The sequence below is a fragment of the Ptychodera flava genome, chromosome 19, assembly GCF_041260155.1.
Source record: "Ptychodera flava strain L36383 chromosome 19, AS_Pfla_20210202, whole genome shotgun sequence".
In the NCBI taxonomy this organism is placed as follows: Eukaryota; Metazoa; Hemichordata; class Enteropneusta; family Ptychoderidae; genus Ptychodera; species Ptychodera flava.
In genome coordinates this window covers 38655072-38666280 of record NC_091946.1, presented here as the reverse complement: position 1 = coordinate 38666280, position 11209 = coordinate 38655072, and the positions used below count along the sequence as shown (strand labels likewise).

Below are 11209 nucleotides of genomic sequence, written 5' to 3'. Positions count from 1 at the left end.
CTTCAAATCTTTCCCTCAATTTTACGATATGTATTTCAAAACACTAGTCCTCCCTTAATAACTCTTTACAGATCTAATCATGTATATTTTTATATGAATTGAAGAATTAAATAGCGTCAACTTATATGGCTTTAACTGTGCATGACTTCGATAGCATCTCTGTATATGGCAGGTGTATTTTTTGAAAAAAATATATTATTGAAAAAAATACCCCCCCCCCCAGTATAATTCTGCCTCGAGCCCAATTCCTCTGTTTTTCATATCCATTCATGTAGTTAAAAGCAGCGATTAGTATGACTTCAAAATGTCGATATGACTTCAAATATTTTATAGAGTAGCTACGTTTTTATTGAGGCACTAGCCCTCCCCATTGTTTATTCCGTCCTTGGCCCTAATTTTGTATATTTTTCCAACTTGCAGTATTAAATAGCAGCTAATATCACTTCGAAAATGTCCATGTGAATAAAAAGCGTCCATTATACGTTAGCTATTGTCAAACTTGTGTTCAGCACCCTATGTTACAGGACATTTAGCATGGGGACACCTCTGAAGTCAGGGACACCATAAAAATCTTAACAAAAGCCCGATATAAAAGATTCTCCCTCAGCAGTGTACGTTTTAATTGTGTGAAGTACACTTTCCACGTTGGATAATTATAAAGTCTGATTTTAGGCAGTTTTGGCTACAGAAACTATTAAATCTGAATAAATTGATTGTTGAATTTACATTGATAGAATCTGATCTACATGAAGAAACAGCAATTACAGTGTGTAAGTGTTCTTAATGACGTACTAGTTAGTTATATCTGATGTGTTGTTAGAACACAACATCAGTCGCATTACAGGTAAAAAGTTTTCTAACCCTCGGGGAAAACGTTCTACTGTTGCGGACTCGGTTGTGATTACTTTATCCCTGACCAGTTCAGCACTTCTACTTGAGATCTACTGAAAGGCTAACGTTGCTAATGTGTTTTTTTCTTGCATTTAATTGAACATTTTGATGACTTTCAAAAACCGCTTGCAAACGTTTGATGTTCGGTTAAGTAACAGTCTTATATAATCGAAGTGTGTTACCCAGTACATGTGCAGAAATTGTATGTTCGTTTTGTCGGCAAGCATGTATCCATGAGTGCTGCCCTGTACCAAGCATGTATCCATGAGTGCTGCCCCGTACCAAGCGTGTCTTGCAATTATTATTTAAAGTTACATTTATTCATGAATGCAGCAATCTGATTAAAAACAAGATGTAGAGACTGCGACGTGTTCACGTCATTTGCTTGTTCTGTTTTTTCTGATCAGCTGGTAGTCGCCTTACTACATCTGATGAAGTGACTATCAGCTGATAGTCGCGTAATGGTGAAGTGACTATCAGCTAACAGGAACAGCAAAGAACACGCAGAGGTGGAAAAGTCGCCATCTCTAAATCTCATTTTAATCAGAATGTCTTCTAGTAAATATGTCAACTTTCAACACGAAGCGTCGTATTTCGTTCTGTTACTTTTCGAAAGAACTTGCAAATAGCGCCCTCATCGAGTCTTCAGGTTGACGCAAAACTACGGATTCACATGCACGAACGTTCATTCTTCGAGATCGAATTCATCACACCTGACATCGGTGAAGAAATTCTGTAATCATACAAAAACACAGCTTTTTGTACAAAGTTCGAAATTGGGGAAAGTGAGACAAGTTACTTTTGTGGGACATTGCATCTCTTCGATATCAAGACCTTGTTGCCTGTATCTCTGTGTCTCAATGTAATCATTGACTTAAGAATTCAATTCATGATAAAGACGACTGTCATCATTATATCTAGAAGAAATAATTGCAACAACTGACTGCATCTTGACGGCATCGGGAAACGTCACTTTAGACAAATCGTGTTTTCCACTTTTGGAACTTTGTAAACAAAAGGTCTTTGACCATACACGGCAGTCAATCTTTGAGGTCTGTGTCTGTATTTTGACTGATGGGAATCAAAAAGAGCTTCATAATAATCTCATAGCGGTGTGGCAGCTGATTTAAAACAATGAATGACACAATTTTCGTAAGCCAAGTGCGCATGAATAAAAAAATAAACTGAAGCGCACAACATCATACGTACCTTGTCACTTTCAAGGACCCGGTAAAATTCGTTCGTTAGATCAACCGCAGAAGGCCTTTCCTCCAGGCTCAAATTCCAACACCTCAGCATTAAAGTGTACCTAAAAGAGTATTTCAACAGAAACACTTGTTAATTTTTGGCAATGAATCAATTTAACAGGTCTGTATTGATCAGAATCGGTTAAACCTCCCGTAGGTCAAGTAGTTTTGGAATAAGTCACATTGGTGCCATTTTGTGAGTTAAATTTTATGACAAATGTTCATTTCTGATATGCGTTAATATTTTAAGTGGGTCTGTATTATATATATATATATATATATATTATATATATATATATATTTATATATATGTATGTATACACACATGCATTCATTATATGTATATATAAATATATATACATATACATGCATTCATTATATGTATGTATAAATATATATATACATATTAGGTATGCATGTTTACATATATATTTATATATATATATATAGATATATATACATACATACATATTATGAATGCATGTATATATACATATATATATATATATATATATATATATATATATATATATATATATATTTATTTATATGTATATATATTTATATATATATACATATATGCATACATACATATTATGAATGCAATCAGAATTTTAAAAGAAGGCTCCTTTACTCACATATGTTCTGTGCATCTTTCTGGTCGGTCGAGTCTCAACCCGCTGGATAATTTTTCTATCATGTCAATCTTAGAAAGATCTCGAAACGGCGTTTCTCCTGGTAACAATGTGAGAATATGTGAAATGTATCTAATGTAGTGAGAGTTTATATTTATTCAAAAATGGTCCACGTGACACCATGTATGGCCAAATGAGCATGTCATGAGCAGAATTATTTAATACGATACAATATATATTTTAAAATGATGGTTACTCCTGTTAACGCACGGGCAATCTACGTAATACTGCTGCTGCTTTCTTTAATGTCTGATATGCGAGTTTAAATCCTGGCAAGTGTATCCTCTCTTACCGTTTTAGTCCGTGGGCTGGAGGGGCCCACCGTGCACCCCCCCATAAACCTACTACATGGGTATTTTTTTGTTCTTTGGGATCTGCTGAACTAGAAAAAAGATGTTAACATTGGATATTTTGGGATGCACTACCTGTCTGCACTGGTTTTTGATTTGAATGTAACGCAAAAAATGGCGAAAAATGAGTAGGGGTAGGGGGTACTACATCCTCCCCTATATTGAGTAAACTAGCATGAAATAGCACAAACCTTACATTTTTGGAAAGCTCAGATACTGCTCTTTCTGAGGAATACCAACTTTAGCAAAATTAATTTGTGTACATAGAATAAGACGACTTTAAAATGAATTTTTTCGACAATTTTGAAATTTTTTACCCCAAATACCATGTAACAATTGTGATTTACTTTTTATTAAGCAAAATTTTCACAACTTTTTGTGTTTAAATTATTTATTCCAACATATTAAACAAGAAAAAAAGTGTTAACATCAGATATTTAACTCTACACTACTTCTCTGGAGTCAATTTTGAATTGCGTGTATCTGTATGGGATGTGCAAAAACTAGGGGTAGGGGTACAACATTCTTTCCTTGATGAAGTAAACTGGCTTGAAATGCCATATATCTTATAGTTTTAGAAAGCTGAGATACTGGTCTTTCAAAAATGCATAAGGTTTTAGTAAAAAAATATGACGTCATAGAATTGGATAACTTTAAATCGATTTTTTCTGGTAATTCAGTATAGTAGTAAGATTTTATTGACCTCCAGGACAAAATAAGAATTTTACACCCATTTTATTCATTTATCTACATGAAGCGAAGGAAAATTTAACCATCCATGTAACTAAAGTGTGACCCTGACCTATATACGAACTCACTCACGCGCAGCAGTGCATTGTCCTGTACTAAGCAGGGAAATTCCCTGCTGAGTCATTCCAAATGGAACTTGCGCAATACAGTAGCTATGACTCACCCCCACTGGGCAAAACAGAACAGACGACATTCTATTCTCTCTCTCATTTGTTAGATAGATTCTGACTGAGCCGTACAGGAGCTCTTACAAAGACCCGTATCGGAACAGTTCCGAAGGTGCGGGTCTCGTTTCTGGATGTGAATTTTATCTGCTGGCTGGTCCATTTTCACTATGTTGGAGTCGTCGGAACGAGATTTTCCCCTACCGGAACCATAGGGATGTTGCGCAATACCCCTATCGGAACGTTTTCAGGCAGGGACTTTCCAGCAGGGAATTTCGCAATACCGCTTTCGCAATACCGGGCTTCGAATGTTGCTTAGTAACTTGTGATGTCATGTTCAATGTCTGTCATTCTACAGTTTTCAGAAAATCGTTCCGATAGGTTTCTGTGGAATTTTTTCTGAACGACTCTAGTTAACTTGTTCACCCGATAGATAAAATTTTAGTAATTTCCTCTGAACTTAAAATATGACGAAAGACCATTACTTCAAACAAAATGAGTCGTTTCAGATGAATGGTACTGATATCTAAAGTGTTCACTCTTTTATCTCTACGTACAAATGTAGTTCCTAAGTCGTTCTCTATTCTATTCCCACCAACAAAACATTCAATACTCATTTCCCCTCCCCGATCTTTATCAATACTTATGATAATATCACAAGTTGTTCTGTTATCTGTTTTCATAGCATAATATCCAACCAAATCGTCAAATTCATCTCCAGTAGCTAACTTTACACATCTAATGAGAACTGTACCATGTTGAAGTATTTTCATATTATCAGTCATCTGTTGATTTACAGTCTGTAAAGTTAATTCAGCTGCCTCATCACCGACACTTTTCAGACCCAGTTTCTTTAAAGTTGTGTCCCAAAATAATCTAACTGGAACTCCGCTAGCTGTATACGAGCAATAATTCTCCCCCTCGTTTATCCACCTTCTTAGTGTATTATCTGCCTTCATTATTGTATTAAGAGGACTAATTTTAAGATGAATTGGTATACCAAGAAGTGCAATGTATGGATTTGTAGGAGTAAGCCAACTACGAAAATCTAACAATTTATATTTGTTTACATTGCTATCAAAATAAATCACATTCGGAGTTCCTGGTGGTTCAGCAACACCTCCTGCAATTTCACTATCCAATATATCTAAGATGTTACGCGGCACATTATAAGGCATGAATTTCTGACTATCCCCATCCCATGTCAGAGCAAAAGGAGTAGGATCATTCGAAGCCTTTGTGGCGTCAATTACAGTTTCATCAATGTCTTTAAGTTCGGAAAATTCTACAGCATGTTCGTGGGGTGGCGCCGCGGCATTGGCTAAAACGAAATATTTTTCGCGGTCTTTATAACGAAGGACGTAATCCTTATTATGATTAGCAGCCATCTTAGTATTATTGTTAACTTTAACATCACTTCAGATCTTCAAGCTCAAGATTTTGCATACGAATTGTACCTAGACCGAAGCCACTTGGATCAGACATACTCCGTAGGGACCTATATACAGTGAAAATTAAAATAATACCTTGTAATATACACAACCATGGCTTCAGCTATAGGAATGACAGTTCTCGGTGCTGTATTAAATGCAACGGCATTCACAGGAGGAAATATTATCGGACAAAAGCTTTCTGGGAATGGTGACGCTCTTATTGAAGAAAAAATTCGACATGATAAAGCATTAGAAAAATTTGAACATGATCGCAACGTCTGGTCAGAAAAAAGATTACTACAGGCTGACTGGGAAAGAGAAAATCAAGCAAAGGATGCGCATGCTGCGGCAGAATTAAGAGATACAGATGCAGAAATCCTGGAAGAAGCAGAAGCGGTGCAAAGCAACTCTACGTCAAGTCCAGTTCAATTCTCAGATTATTATCAACCCAGCCCTGAGCAAAAAAAATATGAGATGATCTATATTGCTGGAGGATTAGTCGTGGGATGGTTTATGTTACACCGGTAGGGGGCTCCTTCGGAACGCTTCAGAACGACTACAGCAATTCAATACAAAGCTAATTGGCCAGTTATTGAAATCGATCATGTTCCCATCCTGATCTGTTATCCAGATATGCATTGAATTCATGTAATCTCCCCCTTTTCTCAATGGCATAGAAATTGCTCCGTTTTTAAAATCGTAAGTAACCTTTTCACTTATTTCTCTCGTATCCCGGATGGGAAGTATTTGTAAACAGTTCGATACTTTCCCCTGTATGTATCCTCCGGAGGCACCCGAACCAAATGAAACATAATTTCCAGTAACATCGACTACATCTGAATGAACTATATATTTAGTGACTGTTAAGAAATCCACTTTCTTCGGACTCATAGTACTTTTTATAACTGGGTTGTTCTCAGGTTTATCTGAAAAGCCGACGACGTTGGCGAAGCTACCTGTGGCATTGAAATAGACTTTAATATCTTTAGCCAAAGTTAGATAAACATGGTTTGTCGGCAGATGTTTTTCAAAATTAATTTTTTGCTTCAACCCGATTGCTTTGTTTAACGTATCGATATTGTAGTTACCTGGACGTATTGATTTAGTCTTCTTCGGTTGGTCACCTTCTTGATATTTTATTACATTATTCGTCGATGTTATGTTATGCCATGAATTATATAGTCCGCACTCTAGCAGTCTTATCTTCGTAAACTGTGTCGTGTCAATACAAGGGTAAAAATTAACAGTAACAGGTTCACCTGTTTTGCTTTCAATCCAAATGATCATCGTTGTACGTTGTATGTATATATTACTAAGTATAAATGTTCGATGAATAATATTCCGAAGGTGCCCATTACGAAGTATAAGGTTCTGCAGGAATAATATTTTTCTGTTCAAGGAGATCTTTGGTTGCTACCGCTGCAGCAGTCGCACCGCCTAATTTTGCCAATCGAGTCAAATTTGGTCGACTTGGATCGCCAACCTCTATTTTCAGAAATTTGCTGGAGATCATAAGATATCCCATCGCAAGTCCTGCGATTACAATACCATCGTACATTGTGTTTACAACTGTTTTAATATCCATGATTGCTGACTAGTATATAAAATAAAAAATAAAAATAAAAAATATGGGGAGTTAATCCATCTCATACAATGTAGAGGAGCTGGCCCCCGGAGCCGCTTTCTGAGGAGGATCTTTCCGGGGAGGACAGGGGGTATGCCGAGCACGCCCCCAATATAGCCCTAATGCAGTCAATGAAACTCCCACAATTCCTAAAACAAGATAACATTTATTATACCAGCGTGAATTATTATCACACTGTTCTTTCATTGTAGGCGGTAGGTCTGCTTCAGTCGCTACCGCATCGCTATCATGAATCATTGCTTTTAGTTTCTTCTCCTTGTTTTTCCTGTTCCATTCCGCTAATTTCTTGCCCGCAGCAACTCTCCCTGGATGCTTCGGCGGTAACGTCACTTTCTCTATGTTGCGCTGTGTCGGAATCGTTTCCGTTTCCGGTGTGGGCTCCGTCGTCGTTTCCGTTTGCTGAGTCGGCGAAGTTGAATCCATTTATTTCAGGTACTATATTAAACCCGATTTTTTTAAAATTTAAATGTTTACCCGTAATTAAACCGGTGGAAACTAGAGCAAGTATGGGGCCCCACGTGTACGCTATCCGTCCTGATAATCTTTTTATTTCACTGTTTAGAATAAAATCTTTTTTAAGATCAGTGGCATAGTTTGTTCGATCATCGATTGGAACTACCTGACTTATTGCGCGGGCTCCTAGATCTATGAAACTTTGAGTGATATTATCACTTATAAGAGAACTGTATTTCGCTTCATAGACTTTAAATGCTTTATTCACCGTTTCATCTCCCCATTTTTCTACGTCAACAACTGTAATCTCCTTACCAAAAAATAACTTGCTTTGACCACTTGCGATGACACAGAGTATTTTTTCACGTTTCGTCTCTATTATGGATCGATTATTGTCCGACGCTGCGGTTGGTAGTACCACAGTTGTATTTGCCGATGTCTTTATTAAATTCTCCATTGTTTGCAGTATATTATCTATTCTTAGTAAAAAATAAAAAATTCGTTTAAACCTGAATCCGAAATATAATATTAACATGGTCTGGAATGTTAGTACCATTCCGAAGTATGGAAAATTCTCCTCCATTTAAATCTATCTGTATATAGAAACACAAATCATGAGTACAGACTTATTCCCAGTTGCTTTTCAATTGAATAAGACGAGCGTACCGACAGTACAGCATGCTGATATTCCTACCAACCGAATGGAGGAATAAAACCTATTCTCATGGACTTAGAAATATATGTAACGCCGACAGATAAATTTACTTTTCATCCACGGGATATATTTAAAGATAACGTAATCACTCATCGATCAGCTAAAGAAAGTAATGTCTGGCTGGGTGGCCCGCACATGAAATATTGGGACCAGCAATTAAATTTCGCCGTATGGTGCAGCACTACTGGTTGCGGTATATCATTCGCCCATCTCGTCGATAAGAAATTTCCTCCGCAAATACGATCATTCTGCCGTTTCCATGTATATTTTACAATACGTAGGATCCTTCACGAAATGGGCGTTGCACTTCCAGACGATACCCCACCTTCAAATCCGGCGACAATCCGTACAATCTCGTCCAATATGAACTTCTATGTACAGAATTTGGAAATATAAGTCCAACGAAGTCCGACTTTCGTTATCGAAAGGTCAAAATAAAGGTCTTGGTTATGGATATGAATATTACACTAATCGTGGGCCTGTTCGACAGCCAAAAGCGATATACAACGGTCGGGACTTTTTCCTCTCCGCCGACGGAGGCGTTTTCTATACACATACCATTTTTGGAAAGAAAAAACATGTACTGTCCGACAAAGAACGACCGCACTACTATTTCTTCCGAATGATGGATCGGAGGGACAATATAATAGTTTCATCCCTCTGACAGGAGACTCCGGACTAACAAGGCCGGTCTCGCTCGCCTCAATGAAAGCCTTGAAGCCTACGTATATTGCATACTTGGCGCACAAGCGAATATTCGTAGTACCATTGTGGGTGATACTGGCAGTGCACAGCAAGTCCGAAAAGAATTCGTGTTCTCCTCGAAGATGAAATTCGTAATACCGACAAAGTAATCAGTTATAGGCGATATCAAGACACAATAATGAATACTGGTGTCAAACTTGATATGGCAGTCTCGCCAAATTTACTTCTCTTACCGTCTGAGATGGTCATTCTTTCGGGCCCGGCGATCTCAGGTTATAATAATGAATTGCAATACGCAACAGAATCTATGTCCTTCGGGGTGAACGGTGATATAAACACGGAAGTTCGAGAAAGTGCTGTACACGAGATGGAAGGGGAGGCGGATCCTGTGAAGTGGCAGGACGAGCCCGGAGAGTCACCTCACAATGACACGACTCGGATTCCTAAGGCAGCAGCCGTGACCGGCGCAGACCCTATTCACGAATATGGTAAAATTGGTTTGTTATCTTTAGCAATATTCATTACTATTGTAGGTACTGGAATATTCTAACTCGAGCCAGTAACTTAAAAGAACTAGAAGAGATTCATAATTAGTTCATTAATTTACAGTATATAGATCCGATCCGATGGAAATGTTCGCAACCCCACCATTCAACATGATTATAACTGGACCGATAGGTTCTGGCAAAACAGAATTTGTAATGGACCTCCTCACCGGTCCGTACTTAAGGAAATTCGAATATATAGTTTTCATTTGTCCGACATTCATGAACAATGAAACGTACAATAAAAGATTCATTTTCACAGATGACAACGTATTCGTGCTTCCGGTCGAACACGATGCTGTGGAAGATACACTAGCCTTCGTACATAAGGAATGGGCCGGTACAAACACTTTAATAGTACTCGACGACTGCGCCGCGTGCAAAGATATGAAGAAGCGCAGTGACAATTTAGTCAAAATTGCTTTCAGCTCAAGACATGACAGATTATCTGTCTGGGTTCTGACTCAACAATATACTAGTATTAGTAAACCATTCAGGGAAAACATACAGATGTTAGTACTATTTTTCACACCGAGCGAGATAGACATCAACTCTATTATAAAACAATATGGAATGAGGATGTCAAAACAGAAGGCAGATTCACTAATCAATCAATTGCAAAATACACAATTCAGTAAACTAGTATTTCGTTTACGGCATCCGTACGGCATAAAATTTTTCGTATAATATAGCAATTATGGAAGCTGAAGGCTCTACCGATAGGAATCCCGAAGGCGACACTACCGAAGGCACTCTTAGAGAATTATATTACAACCCAAAAACTGGTTTTGGAGGTGTACAAAAATTATATGACGCAGCACACGCTCCAGCGGACTGAAAGTGACCAAGAAAGAGGTGCAGACTGGTTAAAAACTCAGCTAACCTATAATCTACATAAACCGGTCCCTCGTACTCGTGGGGGTGCCTTCCGGGGCGGCCGACGCGTTTTTGTAACATCGATAGACTCACAGTGGGAAGCGGATCTCGTGGAATTCCCTTCATCATTCGCAAAAGAGAATCGTAACATTCGATACATGCTAACAGTAATCGATGTGCTAAGCAAATATGCATGGGCCAGGCCGATACAGTCAAAAACGGCAGATGATACTCTGAAGGCACTACAAGACGTGATTAAGAAATCTGGGAGAAGGCCCGACAAACTTCAGACAGATGAGGGGCGGGAATTTACTAATCGAAAAATGCAGGGGTGGCTCCAGGAGGCGGGAATTCACTGGTTTCACACCTACAGTGACAAAAAAGCTAGCGTCGTTGAACGTTTTAATCGGACGCTTAAGACGATGATGTGGAAATACTTTACATACAGACAGACACGTGAATGGCTTTCTATTTTACCAGAACTTCTCGAGAATTACAATAACACCGTTCACGGAAGTATCAAAATGAAACCCAGGGACGTAACAGAGGAGAACGATTGGCAGGCATTTTATACACTATTCGGTCCTGAGTTGGCAGCCGGGGGAGTTGACCCTGAATTCAAGCCGGGAGAACGGGTCCGAATTACAAAATACAAGACAACTTTCAAGAAAGGATATTTACCAAATTGGACAGAGGAGATTTTCGTAGTTTCAAAAGTTGTGTACGCAGCTGGCTTGGGA

The 11209-nt window shown here is 38.3% G+C and overlaps 1 protein-coding gene across 1 annotated transcript in view; it reads right to left on the bottom strand.

Annotated features, from left to right (window-relative positions):
* Nucleotides 1-1198: 1198 nt before the first annotated feature.
* Nucleotides 1199-11209, bottom strand: part of LOC139119491 (proto-oncogene tyrosine-protein kinase receptor Ret-like) — a 48658-nt gene continuing 38647 nt past the window's right edge. Inside the window, exons 21-23 of the mRNA XM_070683342.1 lie at nucleotides 2777-2873; nucleotides 2101-2200; nucleotides 1199-1624 (exon numbers count right to left, since the gene is read on the bottom strand). Of these exons, the coding sequence (XP_070539443.1) occupies nucleotides 1577-1624; nucleotides 2101-2200; nucleotides 2777-2873 (245 nt within the window). The 3' untranslated portion in view covers nucleotides 1199-1576. The remainder of the gene's footprint in view (nucleotides 1625-2100; nucleotides 2201-2776; nucleotides 2874-11209) is intronic.